This window comes from Pan paniscus, chromosome X (assembly GCF_029289425.2).
Source record: "Pan paniscus chromosome X, NHGRI_mPanPan1-v2.0_pri, whole genome shotgun sequence".
Classification (NCBI taxonomy): domain Eukaryota; kingdom Metazoa; phylum Chordata; class Mammalia; order Primates; family Hominidae; genus Pan; species Pan paniscus.
The window spans coordinates 83,599,673-83,620,975 of NC_073272.2; the positions used below are offsets into that span (position 1 = coordinate 83,599,673).

General features: G+C 34.5%; 1 protein-coding gene across 5 annotated transcripts in view; it reads right to left on the reverse strand.

Moving 5' to 3' along the window:
- The window catches only part of RPS6KA6 (ribosomal protein S6 kinase A6), a 130,521-nt gene that overhangs the window by 61,270 nt on the left and 47,948 nt on the right, over nt 1–21,303 (reverse strand). For all 5 annotated transcript variants that reach the window (XM_034949505.3, XM_008978143.5, XM_034949504.3 and 2 more), the window contains 3 exons: nt 16,878–16,984; nt 16,556–16,593; nt 1,669–1,811 (listed from right to left, as the gene is read on the reverse strand). In XM_034949505.3, coding sequence (XP_034805396.1) covers nt 1,669–1,811; nt 16,556–16,593; nt 16,878–16,984 — 288 coding nt within the window. The remainder of the gene's footprint in view (nt 1–1,668; nt 1,812–16,555; nt 16,594–16,877; nt 16,985–21,303) is intronic.

Below are 21,303 nucleotides of genomic sequence, written 5' to 3' on the forward strand. Positions count from 1 at the left end.
CTAAGTGAGCTTATACATTCAAGTCTCTTCTGTATCTTAATGTCTCCCAAAATCTGCTGTTCAAGGCTTAATCTCTCTCAAACTCCAGCTTTCCTTCCCAAATCTTAAGTAATGGTATGCCACCAAAGACTGGAGGAGTAGAGGTGAGAACTTCAGGGAGAGAATGAAGGAAGGATCGTATATAGGACTCACATCTTCCCTCAAAGAAACTACAGGTTGGGTAGTTAATATATACATATTAAGGTCTCCAAATGATTCTGATTCTCTCTCCACTACCCCTCCTAGTTTATCACCACCCAGTGGTGAGTCATTAACCTACAGTAACCTATGCTACATGTTAAAAATTATTTTTTCCCACTTCCAAAACCAGCTGTCCTCTTCAGCTATCTCTTCTATTAACTTACCATTCTTTGAACCCCCTAAAGCTCACAAATTTTATAGGCATTTTTATCTTTGACAATTCATTTCTTTTTGATCTGTGTCATCTAATTTGCTACCAAGGTTAACAACTGCTTACTTTGAAATCTCTATAATCTTACAATTGTCTTTTAAGATCTCTTTTGTCTTCCTATTTCTAGTTTCTTCCATTACAATCCACTTACAAGGCTAATCTTCCTAAAATACAATTTTCTCTAATTTCCATCCTGTTTAAGAATCTAAAAGTTTCCTCCTACCCAGAGAATCATGTATAAATGCTTATAGGTTTATAGCTTCACTTCCTCCACCTTTGCCCTCTTTCTCCACTTCTCTAGTCAAACTGGTTCTCCAAGTCTTTGCTAATATGATCACAATACTCTCCTTCTTGACACACAACTATTTAAATTTTATCCATCCTTCAGGGCTTAATTTAAGTTCCAACTCTTTCAGTTTGCCTACATCAGCTTACATTAAATCTTCTCTGAACTCCTAAGGTACTTCTTGAGAGTTTATTTAGCTACTCCAATTGAAAAAGACCAAATATTTTACTTAGAATCAGTTCCTACCCCACAGGCCTCCTAATATGTCAGGCTTACAATAGACACTTAACATGCTGATGTGTCATTTGATGTGCTACTCAGTGATAAATGGACAAAATGGATCAGACCTCCAAAGCAAATTATATCTAATTCAACAGCTATTTATCTATCATCCTACTGACTACTGCAAATTCTATGCTTAATCTCATACCAAATTAGTCAGTCTGTATTAAGCATCTACTGAAATGCTCACTATGCTTGATACTATGGGAGATGAAAAGTAGTATAAGACATGATTCCTCTGCTCAACAGGTTTATAACCTTTCTAGGGAATACATGGAACAATCTGACAATAAGACACTATATGGTAAGGTGCTAAGTTCTGTAACATTCAATTAAAATACCATGTAACTGATAAACTCATCATTCTGAAATATAGAATCTGACAGACCTTTTCATAAGTATCAAATATGAATAGTTTATAATAACAATGCTGTCATTTACCTTTTTACTAGCAACTTTAAAATAAATCAGAACACCAAAACCTTAATTTTTATTGTGTAACAGCTAGCCAATCACAAGGTTTTTGGTGTTAATTATAAATTATCAGAACCCCTTTCTGACCTGCTAAATCCCAAAATTTGAATTAAAATAAAATTATAAGTAATATCAATCACAGGTTGACATAATTAAAACAAATAATGCTACTTACCATAAGAACACCATATGACCACCAATCAGCACTCTGGGAATGGCCTCTCCTATTTACTACTTCAGGAGCCATATACTCTACTGTACCACAAAATGAGTAAGCCTTCTTTTCTTGATCTACTGACTCCTTGCTGAGTCCAAAATCTATAATAACAGTATTACCAAAAAATGTGTCTGAAAAACTTCAGAAAATAGAAAACGTCAAAAGAAACAAAATAATGTATTAAACATTACAATTATTTATGGATGGCCTACAGTTACTCTTAAGAAAGTTCCTGTGAGATCAATAAGAGAAAGCAGCCTGTATTTCATAACAATACTCTTTAAGGTCATTTAAAGATCCTTCCATGAAATCTCATCCTCAAAATACATGCTTTCAGGTCTACACTAGAATATAGTGCAAAAAATGTGAGGGAACAACAATTAAATCAAAGCTGCCGTATTGATCTAAGTTTTAAAATAGACTAAGACAAAACAGAAATAGTAACTTATACTTTTTAAAATATTAAAAAAGCAAATTTTGCTTTGGCTTTGGTGAGCTTCCATTTTTGTTCAAAGCCTTCGAGGAGCTAAAGATGTCAATAATAAAAATCAATGTTATTTCTTGGTATTACTAATGAACAACTGGAAGATGAAATTTAAAAAGTACTATTTATAATACCACCAAAAATATCAAACATGAAATCTACAGGTATAAATATACATCTACAGCTATAAAATATATATGCAAGAATTATATGCTGAAAACTGGAAACACTGATGAAAGAAATCAAAGTAGACCTAAATAAATGGGAAGTTATACCATGTTCATGAATTGGAAGATTTAATGTTGTTAAGGTATCAATTCTCCCCAAACTGATACACCAATTCAATGAAACTTCAATAAAATCCAAGCAAAATTTCTTTTGTAGAAATCAATAAGCTGATTCTACAATTTGTATAAAAAAGTCAAGAAAATAAAATAGTCCAAACAATTTTGAAAAGGAAGAAAACAGTTGGACTTATACTACACCTGACTTCAACACTTACTATAAAGCTACGGTAATCAAGATAGTGGGGTACCGGAAAAAGGTTGGACATATATATCAATGGAACAGAAGAGTGTACAATGATAGACTGACATATACAGTTAATTCTGCTATAATGCTTCTTTTGAAAATGCAAATTTGTTCTAATGCAATTGATATCTTAGCAAACAATCTAGGTATAACGTGAATTTCACACTGGCTTATCAGTGATTTTGTCTGCAGGAAGCGTTACATGAGCACAGAAAACTGAATCAGCTGAGCTTAGGAAAGTAGAAATACATAAAATGCACATATGCACACACCTCAAACATCTACCAGCTAATTCACTGTATTTGTTATGAGCCACTCCTGTCCACCTCTAGCGTTAAAATTTTCCTTCCAATTCCAGATAATCTAACTTCCACTACATCATTATAACTTACAAACTGTAACTTTTCTGACACCCACTTCCACAAGCAAACTTCGGGTCTTTTTCAAGGTAAGGAACTGTATTTATTGCAGTCTTTATGTATTTCTTAATCATTTAGAACATACAGAACAATGCTACCCTTTTTACTTTCTTTTCTTTTGTGTATCACTGATCAAACATTTTAAAGTTATGCCCCTTGCCTCCTTTTCCCCGTAAGTTCTGTGGTTTATATACTATGGATTTATGCATACTGCAGTGATTTAGATCACATATGTCACACTGTAACAGAACTGGCTCTATATTGTCACTTAATTTCTTGCAAAGGTGCAAAAGCAATTCCATGGAGAAAAAGCAGTCTTTTCAACAAATGGTACCAGAACAAGTAGGATAGAGATATAGAAAAATTCATCCTCATACCATAAATAATTAACTCAAAATGGATCGTAAACCATGTAAAACCTAAAACTATAAAATTTACAAAAAAGAAAACAGAAAATCTTTGTGATCTTGGGTTAGACAAGGATTTCTTAGATACATCGAAAGTATAATCCATAAAAGAAAAATAATGACAAACTGGACATCATCAAAATAAACAAAACTGTTCTTCAGAAAATGGTATTAAGAAAATGAAAAAGAAGCTACAGGAGGAAACGATGGAGCAAGATGGCAAAATAGAAGCCTATACCATTTGTAGCTTCTGCAGGAACACCAAAGTTTAACAACTCTCTGCACACAGAAAAGCACCATCACAAGAATCAAAAATCGGGTGAGTAATCACAGTACTTAGTTTTAACTTCATATTGCTGAAAGAGGCACTGAAGAGGGTAGAAGAGACAGTCATGAATCACTGATGACACCCCTTCCCCATGCCCCAGCAGCAGCCATGCAGCGAGGAGAGTCTTTGCAGATAGGGGAGGGAAAGCTCAGCAACTGGGGGGCTTTACATTAAATTCAGTGCTGCCCTGTTACAGCAGACAGCAAAGTCATGCTGGCCTCAGCCAGCACCCACATATGGAGGAAGCTTTTGTTATTTTTTTTAAGTTTTTTTTTTTTTTTTGAGACAGAGTCTTGCTCACTGCAACCTCCGCCTCTCGGGTTCAAGTGATTCTCCTGCCTCAGCCTCCTGAGTAGCTAGGATTACAGGCACCCGCCACCACAGGCAGCTAATTTTCTTCGTGCTTTTAGTAGAGGCAGGGTTTCACCATGTTGGTCAGGCTGGTCTCGAACTCCTGACCTCAGATGATCCATCCACCTCGGTCTCCCAAAGTGCTGGGTTTATAGGCATGAGCCACTGCACCCGGCCAGAGGAAGCTTTTGGACAAGAACTAGACAGAAGGGAATTGCCTGTCCCAGTGGTCTAAATTTGAACTCCTCAGCAAGCCTCGCCATCTTGGGCCAAAGTGCTCTGGGGTCCTAGGTAAACTTAAAAGGCAGTCTAAGATGCAAACCCTGCAATTCCTAGGCAACTACTAGTGTTGAACTGGAATTAGAGCCAGTGGACTAGGGTGGCATGTGACCTAGGGAGATACCAGCCAGGGTGGCTAAGGGAGTACTTGTGCCACCATTCCCCCAACCCCAGACAGCACAGCAACAAAAGTGACTCCTTCCTTCTGCTTAAGGAGGAAGGAACAAAAAGTAAAGAGGACTTTGTCTTGCATCTTGGATATCAGCTCAGCCATAGTAGGACAAGACACTGGGCAGAGTTGTGAGGTTCCCATTCCAGGCCCTAGCTCATGGATGGTATTTCTAGACACATCCTGGGCCAAAAGGAAACCCACTGTCTTGAAGAGAAGAACCCAGTCCTGGCAGGATTCATTGCCTGCTGATTAACGAGCTCTTGGGCCATGAACAACCAGCAGCAATATACCCAGGTAGTACACCATGGGCCTTGGGCTCTGAGAAATGCTGGCTTCAGGTGTGATCCAACAAATTGAGAGCTGTGGTAGCTACAGAAAAAGATTCCTTCTGTTTGAGAAAAGCAGACAGAAAGGTAATGCACCTTAGGTACCAGCTCAGCCACAGTGGGGTAGGCCAATAAGCAGGCTCTTGAGGTCTCTTGAGTCTGAGCCTAGGCTCTTGGATATAATTTCTGGATCTGCCCTGGGGCATATGGGAGCCCAGTGCTCTGAAGAACAAGTTCCCAGCCTGGCAGCATTCACCACTTGTTGACTGAAGAGCCACTGGGCTTTAAGTGAACATTGCCAGTGGCCTGGCAGAACCCCTGCTATGGGCTGCTGGTGCTGATGGCTATAGGGAGAGGCCCTTCTCCCTGTGGAGAGGGGAGGGAAGTGCAACAAAGATTCTGGATTATGGTCTGAGTGCCAGCTTAGCTGCAGTAGAATAGAACTTCAGGTAAATTTCTAAGGTATTTGACTCTAATCCTTGGCTCCCAGACAGCATGCCTGGTCCTGCCCGGGGCCTGGGGGAACTCATTGCCCTGAAAGGAAGGACACAAACCTGTTTGGCCTTAACATCTGCTGACTGTAGAGCACTATGGCCTTGAGTGAAAATAGGTTTTACCCAGGTAGTAGTTATAGTGAGCCAAGGTCGAGACCCAGTGTTGTGCTGGCTTCCGGTTTGATTCAATGCAGTCTGTGTGGTGGCGGCCATAGGGGTGATTGCATAACCACATCCCCATTCCAGGTGGCTCAGCACAGAGATAGACTCCATTTGTTTGGGAGAAAATAAGGGAAAAGAATGAGGTTCTCTGACTGGTAATACAGAGAATTCTTCCAGAATTTATCCAAGGCCACCAATGGGGTACCTCTAGGAGCCTATAAAACCACAGCATTATTGGGCTTGGGGTTCAACTCCCAGCGAATACCTGTACAGTCTTCTCAAGAAGGACAGGTACAAACAAGCCCGGAGTGCAAAGACCAAATTAAAAATCTAACTCATCAATGCCCATACACTCCCAAGCATCTACAAGCAGCAAGACCATCCAGGAAAACATGACCTCACCAAATGAACTAAATAAGGAACCAGGAACCAATTCTGGAGAAACAGATAGATATGCAGGCTTTCAGATATATAATTCAAAATAGCTCTGTTGAGGAAACTCAACGAAACTAAAGATAACGAAGAGAAGGAATTTATAATTCTATCAGATAACTTTAATAAAGAGATTAAAATAATTAAAAAGAATCAAGTAGAAATTCTAGAGTTGAAAAATGCAACTTGACATATCAAAGAATGCATGACAGTTTCTTAATAGAAGAACTGATCAAGGAGTGAAAATAATTTGTGAGCTTGAAGACAAGCTATTTGAAAATACACAGAGGAGACAAAATTAAAAAAAAAAAAGAATAAAGCATGGCTACAAGATCTAGAAAACAGCCAAAGAGGGGCAAGTCTAAGAGCTACTGGACTTGAATAGAAAGTAGACAGAGAAAGACGGATAAGAAGTGTATTCAAAGGGATAATATCAGAGAACTCCCCAAACCTAGAGAAAGAAATAAACATACAAGTGCAAGAAAGTTATAGAACATCCAATAGATTTAAACCAAAGAAGACTACCTCAAGGCATTTAATAATCAAACTCCAAAAGTTCAATGATAAAGTATCCTAAAAGCAGCACGAGAAAATAAACAAATGACATAATGGAGCCCCAATACACCTGGCAGCATACTTTTCAGTGGAAACCTTACAGGTTAGGAGAGAGTGGCATGACATATTTAAAGTGCTGAAAAAAAATTACTTTATACTATTATAACTGGCAAAACATATTCTTCATGCATGATGGAGAAATAAAGATCTTCCCAGACAAACAATAACTGAGAGATTTCATCAACACCAGACCTGTCTTATAAGAAATGCTAAAGGGAGTTCTTCAATCTGAAAGAAAAGTATGTAATAAGCAAGAAGAAATCATCTGAAAGTACAAAACTCACTATAATAGTAAGCATAAAGAAAAATGCAGGGAATATTATTATGCTGTCATTGTGGGGTATAAATTCCTCTTAAGTAGAAAGACTAAATGATGAACCAATCAAATAATAACTACAAAAACTTTTCAAAACATAGTACAATAAGACATAAAGAGAAGCAATGAAAACTTGAAAAGTGGGGGGATGAATTCAAAGTGTAGTGTTTTTATCAGGTTTTTTTGCATGTTTGTTTGGACAATCAGTGTTAAGTTTTCATCAGTTTAAAATAAGAGGTATTAGATCATATTGGCAAGCCTCATGGTATTCTCAAACCGAAAAACATACAACAGATATGCAAAAAATAAAGAGAAAAAGGCTGGGTGTGGTGGATCATGCCTGTAATCACAGCACTTTGGGAGGCCGAGGCGGGCAGATCACAAGTTCAAGAGATTGAGACCATCCTGGCTAACACGGTGAAACCCGTCTCTACTAAAAATACCAAAAAATTAGCCAGGTGTGGTGGCAGGCGCCTGTAGTCCCAGCTACTTGGGAGGCTGAGGCAGGAGAATGGCGTGAACCCGGGAGGTGGAGCTTGCAGTGAGCCAAGATTGCACCACTTCACTCCAGCCTGGGCGACAGAGCAAGACTCCATCTCAAAAAATACATAAATAAATAAATAAAGAGAAAGAAACTAAATCACAGCACCACAGAAAATCACCTTCAGTAAAAGGAGGGCAGGGAGGAAGAAAACAAGGAAGAGAAAACCAGAAAACAACTAAAAAAATGGCATGAGTAAGTCCCGATTTATTAATAATAACATTGTATGTAAATGGACTAAACAATCAAAATACACAGACTGGATGAACCATGAAAAAACAAGAAACAATGATCTGTTGCCTACAGGAAACATACTTCACCCATAAAGATACATACAGACTGAAAATAAAGAAATGGGAAAAGATATTCCATGCCAATGGAAACCACAAAGGAGCAGGAGTAGTTATATCATACAAAATAGATTTGAAGGCAAAAATTATAAGAAGGGAAATGGAGGTCATTATATAATGATAACGGGGTCAATCCTGCAAGAAGATAGAAAAATTATAAATATCTGTGGACCCAAAACTGGAGCAACCATATATACAGAGCAAATATTATTAGAGATAAAGAGGGATATAGAACTCAATACAGTAACAGCCGGTGACTTCAACACCCCACTTTCAGCATTGGACAGATCTCCCAGACAGAAAACTCAACAATGAAATATCGGACTTAATCTGCACCATAGAAAAAGTGGACCTAATAGATACTTACAGAACATTTCATCCAAAGGCTGCAGAATACACATTCTTCTCCTCAGCACATGGATCATTCTCAAGAATAGACCATATGTTAGATCACAAAACAAGTCTTAATATATTCAAAAATCTGAAATAATATCAAGCATCTTCTGTGATCACAACTGAATACAACTAGACGTCAACAACAAGAGGAATTTTGGAAACTATATAAACACATAGAAATAAAACAGTATGTTCCTGAATGACCAGAGAGTCAATAAAAAAATTAAGAAAGAAATTTAAAAATTTCTTGAAATTAATGATAATAGAAATACAACATAAAAAATCCTATGGGATACAGTGAAAGCAGTACTAAGATGGAAATTTATAGCTGAAAGTGCTTACATCAAAAAAAAAATTCAAATAACTTTATGATGTATCTTAAAGAACTAGAGAAGCAAGTGAATTGAACCCAAATTAGTCGGAGAAAAGAAGTAATAAATATCAGAGCAGAAATAAATGAATTTTAAATGAGGAAAATAATATAAAAGATCAATGAAATAAAAACTTGCTTTTTGAAAAAACAAACAAAATTGATAAACCATTAGCCAGACTATCAAAGAAAAACAGGGAGAAGACCCCAATAATTAAAATTAGAGATGAAAAAGGAAATATTATGACTGATACCACAGAAATTCAAAGGGTCATTAGTGGCTACTATGAGCAACTACATGCCAATAAATGGGAAAATCTAGAGAAAATGGACAAATTCCTTGTCACGTAAAACCTACCAAGAAATCCAAAACCTGAAGAGGCCAATAACAATTAGTAAGATCAACATCATAATAAAAAGTCTCCCAGTAATGAACTGCCCAGGGCCTGATGGCTTCAGTGCTACACTCCTCCAAACATTTAAAGAAGAATTAATACCAATCCTGTTCATAATATTCCAAAAAATAGAGCAGGAGGGAATACTCCCAAAGTCATTCTATGAGGCAAGTATTACCCTGATACCCAAACCAGACAAAGATACGACAACAAAAAACTACAGGCCAATATCTCTGATGAATAATAATGCAAAAATCCTCAACAAGATACTAGCAAATTGAATTCAATAATACATTAAAAAGACTGTTCATCATGACCAAGTGGGATTTGTCCCAGGTATGCAAGCATGGTTCACCATATGCAAATCACTTAATATGATATATCATACCAACAAAAAGAAGGACAAAAACCACATGATGATTTCAACTGATGTTGAAAAAGCACCCAATGAAACTCAACATCTCTTCATGATAAAAAAAAAAAACCTCAGAAAATTGGGTATAGAAGGAACATGCTTCAACATAATCAAAGCCATATATGACACACCCACAGTTAGTATCATACTGAATTGGGAAAAACTGTCATCCTTTCCTCTGAGACCTGGAACACAATGAGGATGCCTGCTTTCACTACTGTTAATCAACATAGTACTGCAAGTCCTAACCAGAGCAATCAGACAAGAGAAAGAAAAAGGGCATCCAAGTGAGAAAGGAAGAAGTCAAATTATCCTTTTTTACTGATGGTATTATCTTACATTTGGAAAAACCTAAAGACTCCTCCAAGAAACTATTAGAACTGACAAACTCAGCAAAGTTGCAGGATACAAAATGAACACACAAAAATCAGTAGCATTTCTACAGGCCGACAGAGAACAATCTGAAAATGAAATCCAGAAAGTGATGCCACTTACAATAGCTAAAAATAAAATCAAATACATAGTAATTAACCAAGAAGTAAAATATCTCTACAATGAAACTACAAAACACTGATAAAAAGAAATTAAAGACATGTAAAAAGGAATGTACTAAAATGAGGCAAGAAATTGAGAAAGACACACAAAAAATGGAAAGATACTCCAAGTTCATGAATTGAAAGAATCAATATTGTTAAAATTGTCCATACTACCCAAAGCAATCTACAGATTAAACACAATACCTTTCAAAATAGAATGAGATTCTACACAGAAATAGAAAAAAAAGTCCTAAAATTTATATGGATCCACAAAATACCCAGTATAGGTAAAGCTACCTACACAAAAAGAACAAAACTGGAGGAATCACATTATCTGACTTCAAATTATACTACAAAGCTATAGTAACATGGTACTGTCATAAAAACAGAAACATAGAACAGGGAACAGAATAGAGAACCCAGAGATAAATCCATGTATCTACAGTAAATTCCTTTTTGACAAGGTGCCAAGAACATACATTGGGTAAAGGACGGTGTGTTCAATAAATGGTGCTAGGAAAACTGGATATGCATATACAGATGAATGAAACTATATCTCTAGCTCTTGCTATATACAAAAATAAAAACAAAATGGATTAAAAATTTACATCTGAGACCTTGAACAATAAAACTACTACAAGAAAACATTGGATAAACTTGCCAGGATATTGGACTGGGCAAAGATTTCTTAAGTAATAGCCCACAAGCACAGGTGATCAAAGCAAATATGGACAAACTGGATCACATCAAGTTAAAAAGCTTCTGCACGGCAAAGGAAACAATCAATAACATGAAGAGACAATTCACAGAATAAGGGAAAATATTTGCAAACTGCCCATCTGACAAGGGATTAATAACAAGAATACATAAGGAGCTCAAACAACTCTACAGGAAAAAGTCTAATAATCCAATTAAAAAATGAGCACAAGATCTGAATTAAAAATTCTCAAAAGAAAGCATACAAATGGCAAACAGGCATATGAAAAGGTGCTCAACATCATTGATCACCAGAGAAATGCAAATCAAAACTACAATGAGATATAATTTCTCCCTAAAATGAGGCCTTTATTCAAAAGTCAGGCAATAAAAAAATGCTGCCAAGGATGGAGAGAAAAAGGAAACCTCATACGCTGTTGGTGAGAATGTAAATCAGCACAACCACTATGGAGAACAGTTTGGAGGTTCCTCAAAAAAACTAAAAACAGAGCTACCATATGATCCATTAATCCCACTGCTGGGTACAAACCTAAAAGAAAGGAAATCAGTACAATGAAGAGATATCTGTACTCCCATGTTTGCTGCAGCACTGTTTTTAATAACCAAGATAAGAAAGCAATCTAAATGCCCATTGACAGACAAATGGATAAAGAAAATGTGGCACTTATACACAACAGAGTACTATTCATCCATAAAAAAGAGTAAGAACCTTTCATCTGCATTGTGAGTGGAACTGGAGGTCATTGTGTTAACTGAAATAAGCCAGGCACAGAAAAATAAACTTATGTTCTCACTTATTTATGGGAGATGAAAATTAAAATAATTGAACTCATGGAAATAGAGTAGAAGGATGGTTACTAGTGGCTGGGAAGGGTACGGGGGAAGAGACTTAGGGGATGAGGGATGGATAATGGGTGCAAAAAATAGTTAGAATAAATAAGACTTAATATTAGCTAGCACAACAGGGTGAGTATAGTCAAAAATAATTTAATTATACATTTTTAAATAACTAAATGCATATGATTGGATTGTCTGTAATATAAAGGATAAATGCTTGAGGTGATGTATATACCCCATTTACCCTGATGTGATTATTAGGCATTGCATGCCTGTATCAAAATATCTCATACAACACATAAATATATACACGTATGTACCCACAAAATTTAAATTTAAATTTAAAAAAATATAAAACATTCTAGGCTGAAAACCAAACAAACAATCCAATTTTTTAATGGGCAAAAGATCTGAATAGACACTTCTTCAAAGAAATAAATATATGAAAATGTGCTTAGTGTCATTAGTTATTAGAAAAATACAAAATAAAACCATGATAATTCTACCTAATGCCTATTAGAATAGCTAAAATAAAAAATACTAACAATACAAAATGCTAGTGAGGATACAGATCCACTGGACATTGTGGGTGGGTATACAAAATATTACAACCACTTTGGAAATCAGTTTGAAATTTTCTCACTTAGTTAAATATACTCAACATATGATCAACTAATCTCACTCCTTATGTATTTACTTAACTGAAATAAAAATTTATGGTAAAAAGAAAACCTATACATGAAGTTTTACAGTGGCTTTATTCATCATTGCCCAAAGCAGAAAATAACTCAAATGCCTCCTCATTGAGGAATGGATAAACAAATCATGGTACCACCATAAAATGAAACACTACTTAGCAATTTAAAAAAAACACTCACTGATACAGCCAACAATATGGATGAATCTCAAATGCCCTATGCTAATTAAATGAAGCCAGTCTCAAAAGGCTGTATACTGTATGCCTCTGTTCATAATTACATTATGGAAAAAGCATATATACAGGAACAGAAAGCAGACTGGTAGTTGGCTTGGGGTAAAGGGAGGACTGACTTACAAGGGGAGAATTTGGGGGAGGAGGGTTATGGAACTGTTTCATATTTTTATTTTGGTGATAGTTACAAGGCTGTACGCATTTGTCAAAACTTACAGAACTATACATACAACAAAAGTGATTTTTAAAAATTAAACTTTATATTTTGAGATGATTGCAGATTCGCATGCTGTTACATGAAAAACTACAGGGATCCTGTTTATCCAGTGTTTCCCATGGTAAAATCTTGCAAAACTATAGTACTATAACCACAGCCAGGACACTGACATTGATGCAGTCAAGACACGGGATAGTCCCATCACCAAAAGACATCAGAAGGATGAGTTTTAATATATGTAAAGTATACTTTCATTTTAAAAATAAAAAAGTTTATAAGCCCTATATTGCTTGTTTACAATAAAATATCAACATTAACACTTAATTTGAGGTCCCCTCAAAACTGATTTTCTAACTATGCTCAACATTTTCATTTAAAAAAATCACTTATTCTTAGATAATAGCTTAATGTATTTTAACTTTTGGTATAATTTTTAAAAATCTTTTCACTGTGCCACTATGTTCTCTCTGTATACTGAAACTTGTAAACTCTGCACATTCCATTTCCAAAAGTAAATATAATTAACATCTAGTCTTCGAGGTCAGTTCAGCTGAATATAACACAGCTTGTGGAGAAGAACACTAGTTTCTTTGGCCATTCCAGAGAGAAGGGGGGAGAGAAGAATTTTCTTATTCTTCTGTTACCTTTCAGAGATTTATGCCAATCCACAGAGTTCCTTTGCCGTACTATTTCTGACTAAACTGTTATTTAACAACTATAATTTGCTCAGCAATCAACTGACGAAAATTGTACAACTATAAAACTAGCTACAAGATTAGACAAGCCATATGTTATACAGTGGTTTTTCCAAATCACTAATTTGAAAATAAAAGAAAATGTACAATTCAACTACATAATGGAAGGGTTATTTTGGGGGGTAGGTTTGAGGGTCAGTGTTCCACATCTTTGTAATCTAAATGACTCTTTTCTAAGACTTTAAACTTTAAAAGCACACTCAGAATATAATAATTTGATGAATAGTTACTATAAATAAAAGCAATCTCAGTGATTAGTTTGCAAGTAACTATAAAAACTACATAGAATTATTTTCTCAAGTATACATTTTTCTCTTAAATACTCAGCTCAAGTACTGTGTGATTTACATCTCTGACCACTGTATATTTTTCTTCCCTCTCTTTGTAGAAGTTGCTTCTGAATTATGTCTCTCAGAAAACACATTATAGGCTGGGCACAGTGGCTCACACCTGTTACCCCAACACTTTGGGAAGCCGTGGCAGGATGATTGCTTGAGGCCAGGAGTTCAAGACCAGCCTGGGCAATATAGCAAGACTCCGTCGCCACACACACAAAAAATAGCTGGGTGTGGTGGCATGTTCCTGAAGTCCCAGCTACCCAGAAGGCTGGGGTGGGAGGATGGCTTGAGCCCAGGAGTTAAAGGCTGTGATAATAATAATAATTTAAAAAAAGGCTGTGATAAGATGTGATCCTGCCACTGCCCTCCAGCCTGGGTGACAGAGTAAGACTCTGTCTCTTAAAAAAAATAAAATTTAAAAAATGCAACAGATTATAGCAACCACAGTTCAAATAAATTCTGTATTCGAGCTGTACTTTTTAATGGGATATTATGATGAAATAATTTTTCTAAAGAGGCAAGTCATATTATAAAGTTATTTTTATATAAACTATGCAAGGGATTTTATACAGACTATGAAAAGGATGCAGGATTTCAGGAAAAAAACTTAAGTTTTATAATATAATAATATATAATATAAATAATATATTAGCAAGGATGTAGATCTTTGGGAATATCCACTCTCATCCACTCTCATTCTACTGATCTGTTATAACGATCATAATCTCAGAACGAGGCCAATCAGACTCAAAGCACAGTTACAACAGGAAACTTTCTATAGTCCATTGTAATTTCAGAGTAGCCTGTCATTCCAGATACTAGGTCCATTCCTTATGTCTGGAGAATTTTTAAAGTGGACTAGTGAAAAAAAAAAAAAGTATTGCCATTCTCCTGCAATTATTTTTGGAAAACAGAATGCTAGCAAAGACCCTCCCTAGGAGAAAGAAAGCAAACAAGAAAAATTAAAGAGAAAGATAAAGAATATAAAATAAATCAAAAGAAACATTATCAAAGAACTCTTAAACCCATTTATGCCTAGTGTTCCATTATTGGAACGCTAAGCATGTGGGAGTTATTTATATTCTACTGCTCAAGGTCATCATCAAAGTCTGACTGCAAAAATTCAAAACATTGCAGCCTCAGGCATAAATGGGTTAAAATACTTGCTGTGAGTGGTCATACTTTAACCAACCTCATTGGAATGCTGTCGGGGTAAATCCATAAATGTAGTCATTATAAAACCTTGAATTAGGTTATAATCATAAAACTGTAAATTATCTAATATTTATCATTGTACACATTCTTTAAAAGAAATGTTTGTGCCATTGCAAGGAAAATAAATTGAATTGTTAAAAAAAATTATAAATCACATTTCTTCCTGTTACATGCTTTGTGTCCCTTGCTTATAAATTAATATTGATCCTATCTATTCTTCCCTCCTCAGACAGTTTAAGTCTCTAAAATCTATCAAAAGCAGAATTAAAATGAGAACACTAAATACAAATAAACTTGGCATCATTATTTACGTAATTAACCTTAATGTAGAGAGAGAAAAATAGGTTTTTTTCTACTCTTTTTCCCACCTCTCTTTCTCACCTCTGACAAAAGAGGTATACTTTATTAAGCAAAAATGAAAAGAGGAATTAATTTTTAATTATCTTTTTAATTGCTATAAAATAAAATTTATGTATTATATAAAAATCTCAAAACTCTACTGTTCCCTACTGTTATTTTCCTTTCCTTTTTCTCTTTAAATATCTTCGAACCCACATCATTTCTTTTGTACATGAAAAAGATAATCAGGCTGTGAATCAATAAGAGTCACTAAACTTTATTTGAACTTTTTCATATTTATGTCAGCTTTTGAGGTAACTGTTTGATATTTTATTTTTGCATTGATGCAGTATACACAGGAATTTAAAGCAACTTACCTTTAAACTGTACCTATTTAAAATTATCTGTAAAGACCACATCTTCATCTTATCTCTGTTCAAGCATTCAAATAATAAAATACAGAATTTACTATCTATTGAAAACACATGTAACCTTTTGAGACTGGCTCGCTCAGCACAATGCCCTTGAGATTCATCCAAGTTGCTGGATGTCTCAACAGGTCTTTCCTTTTTACTGCTGAGTAGTATGTCATCATATGGAAGTATGACAATTTACATTTATCCATTCCCCTTTTGAAGGACATTTAGGTAATTTCCAGTCTTGGGCTATTACAAATAGAGTTGTTATGAACATTCATATACAGGCTTTTATGTGAACATAGGTTTTTATTTTTCTAGGATAAATGCTCAGTAGTGTGACTACTGTATGATTCTATTTCCATATCACTCTCAAAATAACAAAATTATAGAGATGTAGGACATATAAGTGGTTGCCAGGAGTTAGGGAAGGTGGAGGGAAGGTTGTCACTATATTTCAAATGTGATGACTACTTGTGATACATCTTTCTGTCTAGACTCAAACTAAGATGATGTATTGTTACCTAGAAAACGATCATTTCTTATTTAGGATAAGTGTATGTAATGTACAATTTTTTAATATTACAATTAGAACATATTGAGAGCAGTCTAACCATCAAATAACATTTAATTCACTAAAGAGACAAATAAATTGCAAATCAAATTCAGAAAGAGAAAAAAACAGGCTTAGAAAAATTTATATTAAAATAATAAAAAATATGAATCAAGCGGCTAAGGGTATAATAAGAAAATCTGCATACCTGTTAATTTGATATGTCCTATTTCATCAAGCAAAATGCTGTAAATCAAAATTCACATTCAACAAGATGGAATAAAATATTTTACATAAAACATTTACATAAAAATCATAAAACTAAGATAGGTCAGTATCTATTTAATATATGTAAAAAATTTAAATGATTAACTTAAAGTCAATGTATGTCTCACAAAGATTATTTTTTACAAATAAGTTTCATATAATTCATATAGAATTCCCTATAATATTTAAAAGATCTAACAGAGTTTGACAAAAAGCAGTTCCAGAAATACAGACAACATGAAAACAAAAGAATACAGCTTTACTTTTCTGGCTTCAGGTCTCTATAAACAATTCCTAATTGGTGCAGATGATCCAAAGCAAGGGCCAGTTCTGCGAGGTAGAATTTCACATCTTCCTCTGTAAACAGAACCTAGAACAAAATAATGATTTATCATTTGATCTTTCTTTCAATATTCAGTATATTTAAAAATACTTCTTTCAAAATGAGTAGACAGACAAATCTAGGAAAATAATAAGATAATAAGCACAGTCAATTCTTATTTGACTGGCATAATTATTGGCAATACCAGAGAAATAAGATTTCTATATAAATGAAACTAAACTCTTTAAGAATGTGTCTCTTCGATATTAACCATTTTAATGTAAATCTTTCTGAAATATTATGTTGTTTGTATATCTTCTCACACGAAATGCAAAGAACAAGATTCACCTTTTATAAAGTGACTTAGCCTCATAATACCAATATTAATTATAGTAATCTGCTATAATATAGTAACCCTTAGGGTATTTGAAATATAGAAGGTATTTTGTTTTAGCTCTGAGAATTCCACTATTTATACCATTCTCTCTTTTACTGTCTAGTATCATTTCTCAGAAATTTCACTTTTAGGGGCTCTACAAACCCAAAGCTTTTACTACACTGCCACAAGTTGTTAAATTAGTAACCCTTATCTTACACACAATTGTGAACTCATCTCTGACCTAAGGGGTGGATCCAAGTCTCTTCTGTTAGTAATGTATACGAGTGTAATGGCACTGTATTAATCATTTTGTGTCTGGAAATACGGCTGCTATGATGAAGTGAAGAGTAATGAACTTGAAATCAGAATTGGCAGTGTAATATCAGACATGTCACTTAGCCCTTTGGGTCTCAGTTTCTAAATCTGTGAAACAGGACAATAATATCTGCTGTATATACCTAACAAGGTTGTTGTAAGAATCAAATCAGTTTATGTGGAAAAAAAGCTTTGTAAACTTTAAAAAACTATATATATAACCATATGGTATTATTATTATAGGTTTACATCTAAATTCATTCACTAGTGAGTATTCATTTACACATAGAATTGGACACTAATCAGCCATTAGATGTAATTTTTAAGGTTTAGCAAGAACTCCGGATTGGCGAAATCAAATATTTTTCTAAAAATGGGTTATTTTCATAAAGAAACCTCTGGATTATTAAGAAGGCTCAAAATTGCATAAAGTACATGTCATAATAGCTTACAACCTGCTTGCCCATTTAGAATTACGGCCACTGCATTTCACAATGCAGATCCAGGTTACTAGTAAAATTGCAGAGAATTAGTAGTTAATAACTTCTGATATGCTAACTACTTTTTAAAATGATGAATAGAAAAACAAAGATTGTTTATTATCTAAGTTTTGGGAGCATTAATTTGAATATTATAATGGTAAAAATATAAAAACATCACTTTCACTTGACTTTTTATTAAGAATAAAAATAACTGTTGCCTATTCAACTTCTAACCAAGGATAATAAGAATGTTCTCTGAAAGCTAATACATAAGAAAACCCTAAATAAAAATTATTTAAAACTAAATTAGAAAAAAACTTTGCCTAGTTACAGTTATGCAAGCCTATCACCTTGTCATGAAGTTGTCTTGGTAGAAAGCCTCATGATAGATGCAAATAAAACATTACTAAGTAGCAATTATGTGCCAGGCACTGTACAATCATTATGTTATTATAGCTTCCAAACTCTATGAGGTAGGTATTAGGAACATCTTGCAAATGGAGAAAGAAACTCAGAGTGATTAAGTAACTTGTCCAAAATAACACAGCTAGTTAAGAAGGAGGCCCAAGACATGAACTCAGGGATACTTGTCCATAAGAATGAACTCTTTCCCAGAAGCCACTTCTGCCACATGCTGTGATGCAATGTTTGCTTTTCTAAAAACAAATTTTAGGTTTACTACCAATAATGCTTTCCAACCCACTAATCGTCCTACTCATAAATTGCCCCCCCTACAAAATGAAAATTATCCTAAACTCCAGTACTCTTGAGTAAAGCACTTTTAATATTTTGTCATCTGCTTTTCAAATTTTTTGTGCATATCTGTGTGTGAATGTGTCTATGTGTATTTTAATACAGTTGAAATCACACTACTGTATAAGTACTATTTAGTGACCTCATTTATCCCCAGTTAATACTATATCATAAGCATTCTATGTCTTTAAAACTTATTTATAAATAGTTTTCAATAGCTGCACAATATAACCATACCAATTTACTGTAATTTACCTAAACATTCCCCTTCTTGACATTTAGGTTATTTCCATTTTTTCTCTATTTGAAATAACTCTGCAATATGCATATGTACATCTTACTGATATTTATGATCATTTTCTCAAAATGAATTAAGAATTTTTTTTAAAAATGGAATGCTGGGTCAAGGAGCATAAATAGTCCAAGATTCCTGACATACACAATAAAATTATTTTCCAAAAAGGTTATAGTAATTTCCACTCCCATCAGCAGTTTACGAAAGCATCTGTCTTACCACATCCTTGATAGCATGGAATATACCCTGTAAAAAGCCTTTTCAAATTTGACGTGTGAAAATGGCATTATTTTTTAAATTTAAGTTTTGATTTTTAGGCTGAACATTGTTTTTCATGTTTAGTAGTCTTTCTACTTTTTTGTGAATTATCAGTAATGTTTGTGCCTATTTTCTATTACTGACTTACTGTTTTGTCAATTGGTACAAGTCACTTAAATGTTAAAAATGTCAGTTTTCTATCATATTAGCTGCAAATATTTATCCAATTTTGTGCTAGTTTTTGATGTTCAGTAATCCTTAATTTTTGCTAGTCAAATGTATGATGATTTCTGTATGATTTTTCCTTCATTATTTTAATGTTTAAGGAGACATTCTCCATCCAATGGTCAACAAAATATCTAGCTGCATTTTATTATAGGGTAATTGTTTTTCAAGATTTAGCTTCTTTATGTAAGTAAGATTTATTTTTGTATATGGTAGAGATGGCATTTTAAAATGATTTTTGGAAATATTTAAGCAATTTCTCAAATACTGTTTATTGAACAACCTCTTTGCCACAATTTGTGATTCTTCCTTTATCATAATGATATAGGGTAAGTAATCTATAACAGGATATTTTTGGGCTATACAGTATGTTTCCAATCTTGTGTTGATACTATAATGTTTTGCTTATGCACATTACCAAGTTTTAAACAAGAGAATTTGGGGAGGCCAACGCGTGAGGATCACTGGAGCCCAGGAGTTTGAGACCAGCCTAGGCAACATAGCAAGATCCCATCTCTATTGAAAAAAAAAAATAGCCTGGTATAGTGGGGCACGCTTCTGTAGTCCAAGCTATTCGGGAGGCGGAGGCATGAGGATTGCCTGAGCATGGGAGGTTGAGGCTGCAATGAGCCAGGATAGTGCCACTGCACTCCAGCCTGGGGACAGAGCAAGACCCTGTCTCAAAAAACAAACAAACAAAAATATTATTTCTTTGCATTTGTTTACTTTTCCAAGGAAACTATAAAATAATTCTGTCAACATCAAACAAACAAAAATCCCTATTGTGGCTTTATTTGGAATTTTGTTAAGCCAACAAATTAATTTTAGAAGAACTGACAGCTTTACAATAATCAGCCATTCATTCTACCACATTTTCTTGAATAAGGAAAATAGAGCACAGCTTAAGAGTTCTGTTTGTTTACCTGTGTATTTGTGTGTGTGTGTGTGTGTGTGTGTGTGTGTGTGTACATTTTGAGGAAGGGAAATTTGGGTAGGTATCTTTCCCTTTAAAATACAAATGACATACATTATAAAATTCTTTAAAACATATAAAAATGTATTTAAAAAGTCTTTTTCTAAGGTATAAAAACATGTCCTCATTTTGGATTAACAATTTTTTGTACACACAAGTGAAGTATAACCAACAAACATCTAATTATTAATAAGCTGTCTACAGAAGTAACCATTGAATCATTTTTTAAAAGGCTGCTCAATCAATGTACTAATTTATCATCTTTTGGGTAACGCATTTAAAATGCTTGCTCTTACCTAATATTCCAGACTTAGGAATCAAAACTTACTGACTGCATCTCTGTGCTAGTATGGGTTTAGATAGTCCCACATCGAGAATGGAGGTCTGAAGAGTTTAAAAGAAAATTAGAAATGACTACAAGAATTTCTCAAACATATTTGTGACACTTCTAAAATCTAACGCAAGAAATCATGAATAATGGAGCCTTATTATACTGTTGTCCTTCTATGCCTTGGTACCAGTTTTTAACAAGGTCCTTTAAAGACCCTCCTTAGAAGGGGGTCCTAGACAATCCTTTTCAGATATTGAATTATGTTCTATAGTTAATAATATACCAATAACACACCCTATGCTCACGCATGGCACATTCTACACTGGAGGTAGACAGATATAAGCCAGAGACCTTAG